The 19401-nt window shown below is 36.6% G+C and overlaps 1 protein-coding gene across 1 annotated transcript in view; it reads left to right on the top strand.

Moving 5' to 3' along the window:
* LOC129364067 (nuclear factor of activated T-cells, cytoplasmic 3-like) overlaps positions 1-19401 on the top strand; it is a 53023-nt gene that overhangs the window by 6841 nt on the left and 26781 nt on the right. Inside the window, 2 exon segments of the mRNA XM_055036481.1 lie at positions 3820-4999; positions 10416-10578. Coding sequence (XP_054892456.1) covers positions 3820-4999; positions 10416-10578 — 1343 coding nt within the window.

Genomic DNA, 19401 nt, shown 5'->3' with positions numbered 1-19401 from the left:
GACTTTGGTAAAATATGTAACCCCAAATATTTCAAACAAGAATATGTATAAATGTATATCTATACATTAATGCAGTCAATATTCACATGACCAACATGAATAAATTAGATGTAAAGGAGTAGAATATTAGAAATAAAGCAGAAACATAAAATGGTAACATTAGCATAGAAAACAGTGCAGTAGATCAACAAAGATGTGGATCTCTTTTCCAAATCAACCAAATCTTTGAATTTGATCTTGAGTACTACATGGATATTTATAAGACAGATATGTCTCAGCAGGAGCACTAACAAAAAAATGTTTTAGTATTTCATTAGTAACCAGGCCTTGAAAAACTCAGTGCATAAAGGACTTGTATCCAGGACCTTCATATTGTAAGACAATAGTGCTCTCAAGTGCATCTTCACACAACTTCTTTTTTTAATTTTTAAATTATGACAAAAATGACACATTCAATGATGAATAGTTCATCTTATTTCGATACAAATCCGTCTTTGTCCTTGTAGTAAACCAGAGTTTGTCAGAATTAGGCCTGTGTGTCATTGCTGGTCACAGCACCCTGACACACTTTGTGTGTGGAGAGAATAGAAAGAGGGAGGAAGAGATTATCTTCCAAGTGAGAATCATCTGGGAGTGTGATGTTCAGCCAGGGACCTGTTGAGCTTTATGTCAAGGAGCTATGGTAAATGCCTCCATCAGCAGCGGATCAGGCTGTTCCCTGTGGTTACAGTGAGAACACAATGGTCTTGGTGGTGTGTCACAAACATCCAATCCTTCCTTCACTGAAGCATCTCCCAGTGAGGCGAAACTATTATTAGCTTAGGTACAGCAAAGCCTCTTAGAGATCTTTATTTAACCAGATTGGCTGTCTGATGTATGGACACTTGAGGAGTCTGTGACGCACTGGCCTTTCAGGAGCATTGGGTTTGCAAAAACTGGCCATTGATAAGGAAGTAGTATTACATGGTCTAGTCTGACCTCCTTTCCTAAGGTGACTTTGGCTCTTACAAGGGGGTTTCCCACCACCCGCCCCTTTCCTTACCGTGTGCAGTTTTAGGTAGCAACCTAATTTTAACTCTGAGCATGATGAGGGCTGTGAGCCAGGTGGCCTGGTCACCCCTAGTATGACTCCCATCTGTTTACTTATTTGTCTATTTTCATCATCAAGTGGATGAAAAACTTAAACTTAAAAACTCACGGTTTTGTCATAACTGGTGTTTTGATGCCTAATATTTATTTAATAGATTTGAAAATGACATGAATACCATTTTCAGATCAAGACTTTCTTAAAGATTGTCCATGTTGATTTCAAGAAAGAATTATACCAGCTGGCCAATTTATTAGATATTGCTAGTATTGGGTTATATTTGTTTTCTGTTCAGAACTGCAATATTGCTTGGTTGGAGCATCATGCAGTTGCTGCACATTAATTTTGACCTTTCCATTTGAATCCTGCAACTAAAACTGAGACTTGTCGGACAATGCAACATTTTTCTAAATACGTAGTTATACAAGAGTTAAAATAGAGCAAGTATACAGGTATAAAGAACATTTAAAATCACGAGTAGGAAGGCACAGAGACACTTAATTGTTAGCCACCCTTACACTCTACAAATCCCTCCATATAATGCACTTTAAGTGGGAATTCTCTACCCCCAACTCTCCACTTTTAGTAAATTTCGAACTATAGTAGTGCTGTTTGGTTTCTTTATTTTTCCAGCAACTTAAAGCTTTTAAGAAAAGCATTCTAGTTCCCCTTAAAAAGGAGCAAGTCATTCTACTCAGAAGACATTACTTTGGAGCTCCCTGACGTACAGTGTTCATAACTAACTCATTTTCTTCACTTATTATTAATAGATTTACTAATAAACTTATTATTTCTATACTTCCTAATTACTGATTAGTTTTGCAACCCAATGCATTAGGAATGTTTAGTTGCTCTGAGATCTGTCTACTACTTTTCACAGTAGACAGGGCCTTTAGTAATGTGCCTCAGAGATTTACAAAGAGCATTGTACAGAAGGACAGCTTGTTCAGAATAGGAACAAGCTTTCTGGTAAAAATAGCAAATTTTTACCATGGTTCAACTGAGCTGTAATTACTTCAAGTTTTAGAATAAACTCTTCTAAAAACAAAACAAATGTCAATAATTTACAGCAAATAAAACACTGTTGTACATATAAATTCCTCTCGGCAAAATGTGTGTATATACATTAAGACAACAGTCAGCCATTATCACCTTTAACTTTTTATCTTTGTTCTGTTGCTTTTTTTAAAAAAAAATGCTTTTCCTTTTCTGCTTGTTTCTCTTTTGCTTCCTGTCAGTTCGTCTGGCTGCCATCAGAGGATCCATTACTGTGTCTTGGGACAGACAAACAGGGCCAGTTAGAAACCAAGCAGCTATAAATATGTACAACTTGCCACTCCTGCTGCTGTTGTTGCTACTGGACTGGATGGAGATGTTGGAGAGTACATACATCCTCTTCAAAATCTCTGAGACTTTGTTTGCTTTTGTCTAAACTTAAATGTTTTACCTGCATTCTGTCATATTGGGAATAACTTTCTATCTAAAGTGAAAGAAAAAAAAAGGTATGTAAATGTCAGGAATACATAGTTGTGTAAGGATTTCACAATCATATCCTGTACAGGCTACATTGTGGTTTTAGCCAAAACCAGATCATTTGTGCATACTCACTTGACCATTTTTGTTCTCCAAGACTTGTTAGTCAATATATTTATGCTTCCTACCTTTAAATAAAATGACTGTACTTGTCAGCTTTTGATAGCTTACGAGTACTCATGTTAGATGATGCTTTCAGTGTTTTGCTTCTGATAACTCTTCTTTTTTGCTGTTGGTGAATCCAAAATATTTTTTTTATAAGATGCTTCATTATGAAAGTATAATATTGAAGTATTTCTGTGCAATTAACATTTCGCATATGAAAAATGTAGAACATGTGGGGATTACATTCCAGTGGGAGCAGTGAAGCATAACCAGTGAAAGTATATCAATAAACTCTCACTGAATAGTGCCAATGAACACAATGGACTCTTGTCTGTTTCAGTGAGTGTGTCTGTTTATACACATATATGCTGCCTGAGCTGGATGACCTTTAGTATAAATAGCCTCCTAGCGCTAGCTGCGATGACAGCCGACAGCACACATTGTTGTGTGAATTTGTTTCCGGAGAAGTGCTGTTAATCACTTATCCCTCCAGGAGCAATGTGAGTGCCTGCCCAAGTCTCTGAAAACGTAAGGCAAAATTGTGCAAATAAGTTACTCTAAAATTTATAAACAAAAGTTCAAATGTTGGTGATATGTAAAATGCATTCAAAGTAGAAAAACGACATTATTGTTTAGTAGAATTAATAGATCAGTGGTTTCAAAAAATGTGTTTTATGATTGTCCAAGTATAGAGTGGGAAGTGATATGGAAAAACATATTTATTATAGTACTTATAAATAGATAAAAACAGCAACTGTTGTTAAGGTTCCTTGTATTGCCATTGCTCAGTCCAACTCTGTTTTTTTTTTACCCCAAGTTGCCATTTCACCCCTTCACACTATTCTTCTGATAAATAGGGTTTCCTAACAATGTACTGAAACCTTTACATATCACTTCTTTTTTGTAGATGGGTTTCCACATAAAAAAAAAAAGAATTGACATACAATTTAATTACATTTTATCACTTTTTCTGTAAACATTACATCACAATTTCCATTAATTTAACTTCTGATCCCTGTTGAACATGACAGAAGCAATAATAGCTCTAAAATGTGATACAGTGTGGTAATAATCCCTTTTTTTATCTATCATAGACCTGGAGCCTGATGACAACACATCGTTCTACATCCTAAATATGGGCCAGCCCCAGTCTATGGTCGCGAACCACCAGTCTATTGGCCTGCCTCGTCATGGCATGCACTCCCATCCTCAGGTCATCAGCACTTCACCACGACTTCCATCACACAAAACAGGAACTGATCCCCTAAGCTACGGGGCACAAGGCTCCAAGTATGGCACCTCACCGCACATGCCCTCTGCTCCTGTGGAGGCACCAAAAGCCTTTGAGTGCCCCAGTATCCAGATCACCTCCATCTCCCCTAGTTGCCAGCAAGAGCTAGATACCAGTGAGGGGGAGCTGACGGCCAACGGTCCTGATGGGGATTACCACGGCGACAGACCCTTGTCCAGAGACCATCTATATTTGCCACTGGACCATTCATACAGGGACTCTTCGCTCAGCCCTAGCCCCTGCAGCAGCCTCTCCTCTAGGAGCTGGTTCTCTGATGCTTCATCTTGTGAATCGTTTTCACATGTCTATGACGATGTTGACTCAGAGCTGAATGAAGCAGCTGCAAGGTTTAGTCTGGGCTCCCCTCTGACTTCTCCAGTTTGTGTGTCACCACAGGCTGTTGGGGGAGTTCTAGAGGAGCAGTCCCCATGGCAGCATCATCATCCCCCCTTTGTGCATCACTCTCACTCCACTCTTTCTCCTCGACAGTCCCCCTGCCATTCACCACGCAATAGCATCACTGATGAAAATTGGCTTAGCCCACGGTCTCCTTCCAGGCCCTCTTCGCGACCAACCTCACCCTGCGGGAAAAGGCGACACTCCAGTGCCGACATTTGCTATCCCGGTTCCTTGTCTCCTCATCACTCACCTACACCCACGCCAGGACATTCCCCCAGGGGGAGCGTGACAGAGGACACATGGGCTGGGAGTCCCACTATAGGCATGTCACCTTTTCAATGCTGTCCATCTGAGACAGACATCCCATCAAAGACAAGGAAGACCTCACAGGATAGAACATCTCTGCAGACAGGGAAAGGAGAGCTGGCATTAGATGACCAGGAAAATCTGTCTTCTAACCTCGATTCTCCTCCAGACGACACGCTGCACAGCATGAAAAAAGATGGGCCTGCAGAACAGTTTCTGTCTGTGCCCTCGCACTTTTCATGGAATAAACCCAAGCCTGGTCATACACCTATTTTCAGGTAAGGTAGCTGATTTTGAAACGGAGAAGCAAAATTAATTGTAGGATAATTCCTTAAAGTATTTGAAAGGTGTGAAGAAAATATTATGTAAGCATACTGTATTAAAAATAAGCAGCAGATAAAAAATTACAAGTTACCCAGCTTGTAAAAAAAAAAAGTCTACTTTAGTAGACTTGCCGTACTTTCATGAAGACCTTATGAATGTCTCCTAAGCTTTTTAGAGAACACTAGTGAAAAATAAGCATAAAGACTAATGATCCCACCTTCCTCATACTGAGATCAAAATTGAGGGTAAATTGAGGGTAAATTTTAAGCAGCATTTTGTAATGAGCCAAGGTTCTAATAATCATCCAAAAATGAAAAGAGTATGGCACAACTGCAGGCCCACCATGATATATTTGTCCACCTAAACTGACAGGTCAGGCAAGGACAGCATTATTACCTGGAGGAATGAGGTGTACACTCAACAAAGGGATTATTGAAAGTCCCATCTGCAGTTTGCTACAGGGCATTTAGGGTAAGCATGCAGGTAGAATAAGGTCTTGTTCATATTAAGCCAAAATTAAACTTTTTAGCACAGATTCAAAATGCTGAGTATGGTAAAAAAACTAACTCTACAGATCTGAATGATTATACCCTCCCAGTGGTGATGCATGATGGAGGAAGCATTATGCTATGTGGGGTGCTTTTAGGAATAGAGAAACAGTTCATCTTTCAACAAAACAACCTGAAACATACAACTATGAGCTACCATAGACTGGTTTACATAAAAAAATGTCCATGTGTTAGAATGGCCCAGTTACAGTCCAGACCTACATTTAATTGAGAATCTGGGGTCCAATCTGACTGAGCCTATTCTGTTTTGGAAAGAAGGATGAGCAACAACTTTCAAACTGTAAATATGGAAAAAAATTACTACTTTGTGTTCACCTATCACATAAAATCCCTCCAAAATGCATAAAAATTGGACTTTTGACACTATAGCAGTTTGGAACTAACCTGAAGACAAGGTGATTATTAGTCGACAGTCTCGGTCAAAGGCTAAGATATTAATTGTGTACTATGACTCGCCATAAAGATAAAAAAACATTTTGAAGAGTGAACATTTTATTCTAGTTAATGTGTATCAATTACATTGTTAGGTAACATGTGTGTTCATTGTCTTTATTGTTCAGTTATGAGGGAACTTTGAGCTGCGTGTTAAAATTCAGGTTTATTAGTGTGTGAAGAAGAATGAACACGAAAATTTACACACACACACCAACAGGAGAGGAGGAGGAGTTGGCTGTCTGTTCTCCAATGTGTGTGGCAGATGAAGATGAGGCCTTGTTTGTGTGCACTGGCCCCTAGCGCTGTAAATCAGCACAGGGCACATATGGCAAAGGGGCAGCCGCATACACACAGACAGACACGTCTGCAGACATAACACAAACACTTATTCACATAGACCTATCACCGTCCAGACAAAAACGGGGTCACATCTATGATGAGTCACAATTTAAACTCAATTGTGCCTTTGTTGGTAGGTGTATGTTCCCAGAGCAGATGTTGCTTATACAGAGGAAAGTCCAGGGGCTTTTATGAAGCCATGAAATAGGATGTTGAGTTGTCTATGCTTGCATGTGTGTCAGTCATGTTTTGAACAGATGGCTCAGGTGGAATGGGTGGGGTTGGGTGAGAAGGAACTGAGGAAAGAAATGGCTGGGACTGTCAGCTTCTTACTATAGCACAAAATATTATATAGGACTGTAAAAAGTATTTGCCTCTTTATATAGTAGATTTAAATTATCAAGGGATTAACCACCTGAAGCAAACTTCACCCTGTGATGTAATATACGGTAATATGTAATCATAAATTAACCAATTTGTCTGTTTTTAATTATTATTGGTTTAGTTACCCTCACTACAATCAGGAATGATAAATGCCTGATGTTTAGAATTAAGAAATCACTTGGATTGAAATAGTCAGAAAATTTGAAATAGGCTAAAATGTCTTGTTTCCTGACCTAAAGAAATTCAAGACAAGAAGAAAACAAGGTCATTGACATTTGTCAATCTGGACAGGATTACAAACACATTTCCAAGGCTTTGAAACACCAGCAAATCAGAGAAAGCCATTATCCACAAAAGATGGAAGAGTGGTGAATCTGGCTATCAAATTTACCCCAAAAGCTTATCAACAAATCATTCAGGAGGTGACGAAAGAACCAAGACTAACATCTAAAGCTTAAGAACAGTGTTTATAGTTGGATAAGAAAGAGAACTGGGAACAAAGAATCCACTGGAGAACCCTAAGGCAAAACCTTACATTGTCGAAATATTTGCAAAAGCACAACTTGGTAATCCCCAAAACCTTTGAGTGAAATATTATTTGGAGATTGTCCAATCATCAGTTCTTAAATTTAAACCTAAAATTTGGGGTATAAAGTGAAACAATGATTCAAAGTGCACTAGCAAGGCCACCTCTGAATGGCTCATTGAAACAAAATTAAGAGTTTTTGGTCTGGGTAAAGTTTAGACTCATGTCAATGGAGATGCTGTGGCAACAGACATCGTAAAAGACTCACAGTGACTATTGTAAGCACTTTGTGGTGGACCAAACAGGTTGTAGGTTTAGGGGCAATTACTTTTCTCGCAGGACCACATTGATTTAGAAAGGTTTTTATCCTTAAAATGAAACTATCATATTTTACACATATTAACATATATTATTGTTTGACTGAGATGGATAGAGGACATGTCCAGTCAACTATGCAGCTCCTTCTTATCCACTTACCGAGCGCTGGATATAGGAACCAGTTCCCCAGGGAAAGGAGGTGTAGATAATAGTTGGATGGATTTTTCTCTGATTTTTAAGTTTGTTTGTTGAGTGAAACATGAGTGACAAAAAAGGAAAATCTGAAAACAGAATTAGTTGAGGGGAAATGCCTTTAAACTGGGCTGTATTATCTTTTATAGCTTTTAAAAATGATGGATATAGCTGGTATTAGCTGCGCATCAAAAACTGAATTGAAGCAAAAGTAAATTTCACTTAGGAAATGTCAAATGTCTGTACCTCATGACTGTCAATAGGTTTTGTGCTACATTTTGACATTTAGTGGAAATGACAAAAAGGGAATTGCAAAACATAAGTAGTATGGCATTTAGAATGAAAAATATATCTTCATATTATGACCTCTGGAGTTTGTCTTATTGTTATGGTTCATGTTTCTTTTTTTCAAACTTAATTGTACTGAATGAGTTGCATAGAAATTATGAATGAATAATTTGTAAATGACCCAGTTAAAATATAATTATAACACAGCAGAAAAAAGCTGCAGTGCCCTCAACCTCGTTTATTAATTTATGAGTTTATGTTTGACAAAAACAACAGCGATAACAGTTTTGCCTTGTTTTGTGGAACAAAACGTGTCAGAACATTCATTGAGCTAGGGGCAAGATGTGGAAATTTATTTGCAACTCAGACTGTAGGAAATCAAGGATGTGTGTATGCAGTTGGCTGTGCCCATCATGCATGTAATACAGACATTTGAGAAAGGTTATGCTTTGTGAGGACATGGTCTATCCCTCTTTCCCTCCCATGACAAGCTCATATTTCCTCTGTTCTGTGTTGTTGTTGCTATGGAGGCCATGTAACCACATGCTTCATTAGCGGTTATGTGACGACTTATGCCAGGAGTGGATGACTTAATACCATGTCTGAGTGTTAGATCCTAATTGTTACCTGCTGTTTGGGAAAATTTTAATTACTTGATTATTGAGACTCAAAATTTGACATTTACAAGAACTTTGGGGCTGCCATAAGAAAGTCAAAGGTTAACATTTATATGTAGTAGTAAATACAATTTTAAATGAATTGGGTGTTCCTTTGATCTGTTCTTTTAAGTTGTTTTCAGACTTGCAGGTTGGGATATTTTCATGTCTAAAATCAAGAAGTTTGTAAAATTGCAAAAAAAAGTGAGCACAAAGCTAAAAATGTGAAAGAGGGGTGTTGTTACATTTTAAGAGCCAAACTCGGCCATCAATGCATAGCACAATGACCGTAGAAGAAATAAAGTAGTGATAGCAGTATTGATCTCAAATTAAGATCTCAAATCTCAAGTTAATAAAATAAAGATTTTATATTGTGTTTCATGAGTGAGGAGCAGGCAACTGGGAGTCCCATCAAATACTTTGAAATGATAACATTGGACATGACTACTTTGTCATCCAGATGTGGTAATGGCTACCTGTTGTAGCAGAAGTGACTCAAAGCTTCTTTTTGTAACTGGGAATTGTGTTTTAGTATTACTTATGGACTTTGAATATCAATGTAGAGGTGTAACAAGAATGATTTGTCTTTCAAGATTTTCTTTTGTTTTATAGCTCTATAATTTCACCATGTATATCCTTTACTGTTAAAGCTTTTACTGCGTTATACCCTATTTAATCAATTTGAAGTTTTCTCAATCATTTTTAATAATTTCTTAACAAGTCTTATATCTGAGTTCAAAGAAATGAAAGAAAAAAATATTTTCTTGAAAAGTAGTGCCACACTTTAAGTAACGCCACACATAAATGTAATCCAGGAGGTAGGCCATGGAACCAAAATGAAAATGTTAAGGATGTGTTCATGGTTTGTTGATAAATTAATCTATTTCACTCAGGTGGATAGACCCAGTTTCTGTGTGGAGACCTCTATTCAGTGTTTTATATGTACAGCTGTTCAAATATGATTGTAGCCTACTCAGATAACAAAAAAAGAGGCACTGAGGAAAAACACACAATGCCACCCCCTCTGGTGTCCTGGACATAGAACATGCTGTTGTACAGTATGCACACAGACTTAGATAGTCATTTATGTACTGTCTAACTCACACGCTTGCCCTTCCACCCATTCTGACCCACACGTTAAAATGTTAAAGACTCAGATAGAAAAGTCCCGCTTAGAAAATGATTCACAGTTTGAGTCTTCACTTGACCTATTACAAGGTTTATGTTTAAGAACGAAGCAAGCAGATGTGGGCATTCCAGTGATTCACTGTCTGATGGGAGAAAGAACAATGCATTCTACATTACCATTTATCACTGATTGCACCATGTCAGTCCTTGACAGGGGAATACCCATTTTTTAGACATATTTTTTCAGATAACCAGCAACTAGTCAGGCAATGGCTTTTATGCATACATTTCAAATTTGGTAAAACAATTTATGAGTTTTTATTCTAGCGTTGATAAAGGTTATAATCAATACTACTGGTTCTATTCACTCTTAGTTTTCGTATTATCTCTTGACACTCCTGACCTTTTTGCTTTTTGCTTTTGACCACATCTTAGACACAACTGTTGCACTTGTCGAGTTTGTTGCCAGAGGTCTAATTTCCTCTACCACTCTGTGTGGGTGTTAATCTGTATACTTGCGTTTGTCTCTCCTCAGGACAACCTCGCTCCCTCCTTTAGACTGGCCGTTACCCAGCCAATTTGGCCAGTATGAGCTGAAGATAGAGGTGCAACCCAAAGCCCACCACCGTGCACACTATGAGACTGAAGGCAGCCGAGGAGCTGTCAAAGCAGCATCTGGTGGCCATCCAATTGTCAAGGTAACATTTTCCCCTCCTCAGTTCGGAGTCTCATATTGTTCACACTTCATTTCTTCTTTGTGGTTTTTAGGTTAAATTTTTTTCTCCAAAGTGTGTCTAATTATTTCAGTAGAACAAAATCATGTTTTGTGTTGAGGACTGAAGTTGCTATTGTGGCCTACAGTTGTGGTTGTCATATGCTCAATTTAGAGGTGGAAGTATTGAATTAAAAATGAATAAAATTACTAATTCATTTCAGTAATTCAATTCTGAATGTTAAACTTATGTATTAATTAATTATTGAGAGGGATACATTTTAAATGTTTATTTTTGTTAATTTTGGTGATTATTTTTCTTTTTCTATTGAAAACCAAAAATTCTCTCAGAAAATTTTTATGTTATACAAAATAAAAAAAATAAAATAAAGTAATTTCAATACTGTGATACTGTGGTAAGGAAATAATTAGCTAACTAGTGGCACTGCTGATAACAAGGCAATATTGTTTTAGTGATGATCTTTTGTTCATCTGCATTGCTGGATCTGGTGTCTCATTTTCCTCATGATAATAACCAATAGAAATCCCTATGGTGTTTTATGGCTAAACAAGCACAGTGACATCATTGTCAATAAAGGAATTATTGGTGCATTGGCATCGTGGGTAGATTCCAAGTCTTGCTGGAAAACAAATTAACTTCTTCATAAAGATTGTGTTGTGGAAAGAATTACTCTAACAAGAATCTGAATGAGAAGATTGTCAGTAGAGAAGAATGAAGGGCTCTAAATGTAAAGCTAAGATAACTGCTTTGACTTTGGGACACAGTAGATCAATACCTTCTGTTGGTATCATCTTAGACTCATTAGGAAACATTGCACTAGCTTTAGGCAATGTATATCTGACCCTGAAGCAATGATTATTCTTCCAGGTTCTGGGATGTTAACTTCTAAATAATATGCAAATATCGCTTTCATCTAAAAAGAGGATTTGGTAACACTTTATTTGACGGGTTGTGAATAAGATGGTCATGACACTGTCATAAACATGACATAACACCTATCATGAACATGAGTAAGTCTTCATGTAAATTTATTACTTTTGTCATAAAGTGTAATTTGGTAAATCATGACACTTTTAATACAAAGTTGACATTATTCAAAATGTCCTTGTTATAATAATGTCATCTTTGTATTAAAAGTGTCATGATTTACCAAATGACGCTTTATGAACGGTCATAAATATGCACGAAGACTTACTTGTGTTCATGACAGGTGTTATGTCATGTTTATGACTGTGTCATGACAGTCTTATTCACAACCCGTCAAATAAAGAGTTAAAGGATTTTAAACCAATGAGCAGTAGTTCAGTTTGTAGAAGTGGAAAGTAACTGTACTAGTGTCACATCTGCTGTCTCCTAAACAATTATTTATGGCATAGAATAATGCTTCTGTACTAAAAAACTTGTATTGGAATTCTTGAAAACTAAATTTTTGAATTTTAGTAAGAAAATAAAACATAAAAATTAAATAAATGTTCTGCATAAAATTATGCTGTAACTATATGATATATAAGTTGATCTTTTGTACTGAATGAGTGAGATAAATTAACCTTTTGAGTATATTCGATCTAATTTTGGGCACCTTTAATATGTACAGTCAGGGGTCATTATCTGACTGAAAATAGGTCAGTGTGCACCCTGTTAGTTCAAACTATCACACATCCCATTCTACTGTAAAACTCACAGTGAGCCTACTGATACGAGTAGTAAGACAGACAGGCACGATGGCACGATGGCATGAAGGGTGTGACAATACGCCAGTCAGCTAGTCTGTCATTTGATAGGATGCGTAACAGCATAGATGAGAGATAAAGAGAGAGAAAAAGACCAAGTAACAGAAGAAGTTTTCAGTCTAATTAATATTTTAAGAGCCTTGTGCCAAGCTTTTTTTCTTTTTCATGTGCGATTTAGGAGGTCTTTGTTCACCATTGTTGCAGAACTTTACAATGGTTGCAAAATAGTTCCCTTTGAAATCAGCTTTTCCACATGTTACATACTCTGTTGTATTTTTTTCCCAAATTTTATTTTTAACATTTTATTCTGAAGTTCCCTTTGTACTTTGTAACCACATTTTCTAAATCCCCAAAAGTTGATAAAAGTGGAGTAAATTAATTTAGCAAATCAATAGTAAAAGGTCCACACATATAACAGTGCTGTGGTTTAAAAGTGTTTAAAAGTATTTCCATGTCATTTTTTAAAGAACTAAAACAATATGTGCAAGTCAAGGAATCATATTTTTTCACATTTTAAAAGAAAATCAACCTTTGAAAACTATGAAGTTGAGCTCACCTTTGAAATCTGGAACAGTAAACTATTGTGCATTCTATCATAATGATCAGGACCTTTGTTCATTTTTTTCCTTCCATCTGTCCCAGAAATCTCTATTGAGTACATGACTATCTGTTTTTTCATGTACATGGCCTTTCAACAATGCTTTGTATATTTGTGACACTTGCTTACACTGCAGTGTAAACTATCCCATTACTTTTCACATCTTAAACTACAGGACTTGCTTTATTGCTTTTTCTCTATGGAAATGGTTTGCACTAATGTTTAAATGTATGTTTTTGATTGTTTTTACACTTGTTTACTTGTAATTTTCTATATAAAAATATTTTTTCATTGGGTGGTGGTGAAATATGTTTTAGCTCTTGGTGTCTCCAGATTGGGAGTAAATAAAACGTCGGATGAACTCAGTTCACCACCAGTGATTATGCATATTATGCTTGATTTGACAAGTAAGATAAAATACAACACTTCAATAGCTGTGGACACAAAAATTCCTAAAACAACAAAGACACCCAGACTTTTGCCATTTGTTGCTTTAGAAACAGCCTATATCCTCATACATTCAGTCATGCAGTCTCCTTCAGGCCAATCATTAACCATTTCCACTTCAGTTAGACCAAGATTCAATCCTGCCATATGTGACGATGCATAATTTAACTTTCAGATTTTTTTAACCAAGCATTTGTCACTGTTGCCCTCTTTTCTTATCCTGAGAAAATGTTTGATATTGATGCTTTATTTGATGTAGCTAGTAATTGAAGACAATTGTCTTGATCACAAAGGTATTTAGAAGTTGATTTTAAACATCAAAACATGGTTAGTAATACCTTTAGATTTTTTGGCCTACAAGTCATTTTAGTTGAATAGATTTAATTTGACATATGTAGGCACAGTTTGTTAGGTTATTTACAATAGCTATAGGCTGTAAAAAGGACACAATAGAGCTGTTTTGATGAGGAAACCATGAAAGAAGATAACATTAGCATTTCTTCTTTAGATTAGCTGGGTTAACAGTTTATTTTGTCATATGCATATAAACTGGGAGGTGTTGCACTTTCTGAGTTACCACTCCTATATATCGTTCTGCAAGAACTACTAAGGATGAAAAAAAAATTGACAAAGTTTTGACTGAATGCTTTCATAATCAAATTCATAAACTGGGGTGTGTTGTCACATACTGAGTTAGGAAAGTGGTTGAGAGAAGGGCAGAGATAGCATTTGTTTCTCTTCAGCAGCGGTTTGCACGACTCTGCACAAAGAAAATGTGTGGGTGAATGAGGTATTGTGTAGGAACCAAAGTAGGTTGAGCACCAAGTTTGACAAACTTATTTTTTAGCCGTTTAGAGATTTATATTTTGTGCCTTTATATTAAATATTTATTAAATTCTTTATTCAGGTATAAGAGACATCTGCACATTTTCTGTGTAGTTCTGGCTTCTTTGCTGTTTAGGAATTGATGATGTCTAAAAAAGCTTCTAATTTGAGAATGAAAAACAGATTTTCTATTTAGTTAATTAGTAGCAACTCAGCACACCATTAATAATATTTCCTAGTATTTTAGAATAATTAAGACTATTATTTAATGTAGAAAAAGCAAGGAAAGTAATTGTAGGTGAATTACGACAAATAAAATATGAATAAGAAAATACACAAGCTTTTTCGTGGGAAGTTATGCAGAAACCATTTGATGGGGCCAAACTACCTGGAACATTTAAAAAGTTTTAGTATATCATACTTTCCAGGTGTACTGCTGGAAATTAATAAGCTGCTTTCTGAAGGCAGAATATTATAGCTATGTGTGATTGCAACCTTTCTGCTGCAAAATTGTTATTTCCACACTAGATATTTAAAAATGATGCATAGCAAGAATTTTTGCAGTTGCCAAAGATAAATCTTTTGTGGTATGTTAAAATGTAAATGGTAAAATACTAGATATCTTAAAATTCTGTAAGTTTTTATCCAAAAATATTTGGATCTTAATTGCATTTTGTTTTCTTTGGTAGTTTGTACATAGTTTGCCTGACAAACAATTACAGCTAACATCGCTTTCAATATCTCATTTTAAAGTTTTAGATTTGAAAAACAAACTCCACTTCTCAATGCGATACCTCTTCTTCTCCTTGAGTCTTGACTTCCAGTGATGTGATGTCACCAAATAACGTCATTGCTGCCATCTGGACCTGGAGAAGAATTTTATTTTTTGACCAGTCCATTGCCCATACCAGTACACTACTGAACTGCTTTGTCTACAGAGACTTAATGTAGCTTGTTTAGGTTGTAGAGCAAAAGTATTCAATCAGTTTTAGGATTTCTTTTATGTTCTTTTCAGATTTCTTAGCTGCTCCTACATCTTTTTTCTTGTGTTAGAGAACAAAGGCTCACAATCCCTTGCTGTGAGTTAGTTATGACGTTTGATGAACAAAGTATTATTTTTATCATGCAGTATTGCAACAGCTTGTATTGACTCATTCAGGTATTTAAAACTACTTTATAATCTGTTTCCATACAATACAAGGCAGTCTAATGCTGTATGGATATAGCTATAAGAAGATTTAATTAGACTTATTGTGTAGGTATTCATCAGGGTTTCCAGTGTCATCACAGCTTTATTAAATTATACGTTGAACATATGCTAGATGTATTATTGCAAGCTAAAATTGTATCGCCAGTTAAATTAGTTTTCTTGCCCCATCCATCCACTCATCCATACATTTGATTATTTAAATATATTTTGTATAGAAAAGTGTTTATTATTTCTGTTATATAGTTGCTAACAAATATGTTTTTGGTTAAGGTCAATAAATATCCAACAATGCTTATTTATAAAAGATGTTTAGTGGTGGTATTAGGTTTGTAATCCTAGTGAAACACAAATTTGGCGCTCTCATTTGGATAACAAAACATGGTATTCCAGTGAGTCAGGAGTTTAATATCAGCTGTGTCTTTTTGTGAGTACAGCTTTTGATTACTAATCTTAAGATTATTGTTCTGTTAGGAGTGGCTGGAATAAGATTCATAAGATTATGAAAGATTAAAGTATGCTTAGCAGTTGCCATAAGCAGAACTCATACATAAACATAAAAACTGTACTCTTTTGTGATGCCTAATAATTATGTTTTTATTGCATGTTTTCTCTTTGGTGGTCTGGAGTAGTTAGTCTCTATGTAGTGAAATGGTGTTAAAAAGGTGATCATGGTTTTCCTATCAATTTTTTTCTCAATGACAGTAAATTTGTAATTACTTTGACAACAGTTATTCACACTTCTTGGTATTATATGGGATTCTGTTCATACACATTATAAATCATTTTGATAACTGGTCTTTTTACCTGGTTAGGAATCAGGATGTGTTTCTTCCTCCTTTTTGTTGAAATATACTTTTAATTTATTTTAACTTCTGGCTGCCATAAGAAAAAATAGCCATTTGATGAATTAAGAAAATTATAAAATAGAAAATAGTTTTAGAAAATAGTACTTACATGTATTTCAATTAATTTTATGTCTAAAAATACTCCTGTATTGCTTGTTAATTTTATCCTAAACCTTTTAATATGACTGTAAACAGGCATTTGGCTGCATGTGCGCGTAGCTGTTTTAGCCATTCCTCTGGGGCTAGCTGCAGACCTTAATCAGTACACCTGTTGCTAGGAGACATATAAGTCCAAAGCCTCTCTGGCTGAAGGCTGAGGTATCCTTGGGCATATTTAAAGAGCTTATTTGTGTGCTGCTGCACCCACACAAATATAAGGAGCCCCTCTGGTATTACCAATTTGGCTGGGGATGGGGACAGACCGATGTGGCAGAAACAAGCTGACAGACAATGAATATGCTGTTGGACTCACACGTGCAGCACACAGCATGGCAGCAAATCTTAAGCACACACATGTAATGGAAAGCTGTGAATTATGGAAAGGTAATGGAGAGAGAACATGTATATTGGCGGTGTTATCATGAAATTACCTTGGATTAATTACCACAATTTCATAGTATTGTGGTATTTACATGCAAATTTCTTTACCGTAACCCTGGTTTTATTTGATTCTTTAGTCGCACTGATTATTGTAACAGCGTCTTCACAGGCCTGTCCAACAAATCAATCAAACAGCTGCAGTTGATCCAGAACGCTGCTGCTCACGTTCTCACTAAAACCAGGAAGATAGAGCACATAACACCAGTTTTAAAATCCCTCCACTGGCTCCCTGTAGCTCATAGAATAGATTTTAAAATACTGTTGTTAGTTTACAAATCACTGAACGGTTCAGCACCACAATACATCAAAGATCTGCTGTTGTTGTATCAACCTTCCAGATCTCTCAGGTCTTCTGGTTCTGGTCTGAACCAAGAGAGGAGAAGCAGCTTTCAGCATCTATGCACCAAAAACTTGGAACAAACTTCCAGAAAACTGTAAAACAGCGGAAACCCTGACTTCCTTTAAATCTAAACTAAAAACACACCTGTTTAGAATTGTATTTGAAACGTAATATGTAATTGTTTACTCCATGATGCATAACTTTGTGTTTTTGTGTTTATGATGTAAAGCACTTTGAAATGCCTTGCTGCTGAAATGTGCTATACAAATAAAATTTGATTGATTGATTGATTCTTTCTACTAAAAATAAGAAATGTATCATTTCAGAAATAATAATATTATTGAGTACATATTTTTATTATGTTCATTTCGATACATAATCTGGTAATTATTTTTCGGGGAGCTAGTCTGGACATCATTGTGTTCTTTTAGTTTTATCACAATATCTACTTTTCAAGGCCACTTATCAACAATTTATTTCAACCAGAGGAAACAATTCACTCAAAACATTTAGGAATTTGTCTGCATTTCCTTTGATCATATCCACTGTGAAACCCTTTTCATGTTTCAAATCTCTAGGGATATATTATGTTTTGTTTATTGTTGAGAGAGTTTATAATTTTTGGGGCCCACAACTACATTCAGCTTGATTATTTTGTCTGACTTTGCAAAAATTTGAACACCCTTGAATTAAATCATTCTACACTTTGTTTTAGCTGCTATGGTAAATACTGTAATCTTGTGAAATCATGTTTTTACAAGGTCATCAAAGCATAAAAATTTCACACAAGCCCGTGCCTATCGCATCGACATGCAGCTTACACTTTATGGACTGGCTGGGACTACGGTTGCCTTGCCCCGGGGTTGTATTTGATGTAAACATATGAAAGGCTAGCTACTTTAGGTTTTGTAATCGGGTTTAGTACACAGCACAAAAAAAAAGTTGCCAAGAAGGGGGGAGGGAAAGAAAAGTGTGCTTAAGAGTGAGTGAAAGTGAGGGAGGACAAAATGGGAATAAAAGGAATTGAGCCTGGAAGTAGAACAGGGCCATATACAGGCCTCGTGCTGTATACAGTAAACGTGTCTGCTGCGTGTGTCGGTTTGTGCATGCGCATGAGCGTGCACATGTATTGACCTTGTTTAAACAAACAGTCAACCAGCCCCCTGGCTCTCACTGCCCTCCCTGGTGTGCTGGGCAAACAGCAGGGGTGTGTGACTCTTTCAGTCTGTGTGCGTGGGCGTGTGTGTGTGTGTGCCAATAGATCCCATGGTACCTCAGTGCCACACCAGGGAAACCACTGCCAGATAAAATGGGACCTCGCGTGACCTTGACCGCTGTTTCTCCTGTTTTTACTTCTGTGGCACACACATACTAACCAGACAGTTACACACACCCTCTCCCTGTTTCCCAAACATTGCAGACCGTTCCATAATACACAGTTTGTGTGTTTAAATCCACATTTTTAATTTTTACATCCACTTTCCTAAACAAGCGTCAGGACTGTAGTTTACACCAGCATGGGTCTATGTAGCTGCTCACGCAAACGCACACACACCGCTGCATACACACGGGGAGTCTCGCCATGGCAACAGCGGAGCAACACAGGGAAACAACTTAGTAGAGTCAGGCGGTCGCTGTGAGAAAGTGTCATGTTACGACAGAGGGCTGAGGCTGAGGAAGGTGAGAGGGTAGGACAGGGACAGAGAGGAGAGAGTGACACAAGGAAAAGTAGAAGGAAGAATACCAATGACAAAAACAGACTGAAAGATTGACACAGTGAAGAGAAACTGAAGGAGACGAACACAGATAATGAAAAACAAAATAGCTGTTCATCTGAAAATTGTTCAATGAACAAGTGTTTTACCGTTAATCTTCACCCAATGACTATGTTGTTGTAAGTCAAAACAGTTCTGGAGAAATTAGAAGTAATTTAAATTTTTAATGTTTATCTTTTTAATCTAAAGTCAAAATGTTAACTCTGTACATGAATGTATGCAATGTTGGGACATGTTTTTCCACCTCAGCTTGCTCTCTTTATTTATTGCCTCAGTGGAATATATGAAGGCCAAAAATAAGTGGGGTCTTTATTTAGTAGAAGGTGAGTCTGTAACCGTATCCTGCAGTTTTATTTTAAGGGGAAGGCTTTCTCCTAAAGTCGACCCACAATCAAATGCTGGAAGTCAGAAGTTAGT

This window comes from Poeciliopsis prolifica, unplaced genomic scaffold (genome assembly GCF_027474105.1).
Source record: "Poeciliopsis prolifica strain line A6 unplaced genomic scaffold, Auburn_PproV2 SCAFFOLD011, whole genome shotgun sequence".
NCBI classification, from domain to species: Eukaryota; Metazoa; Chordata; class Actinopteri; order Cyprinodontiformes; family Poeciliidae; genus Poeciliopsis; species Poeciliopsis prolifica.
Note: the sequence above shows the minus strand (reverse complement) of the source record. Positions and strands in the feature narration are given on the sequence as shown.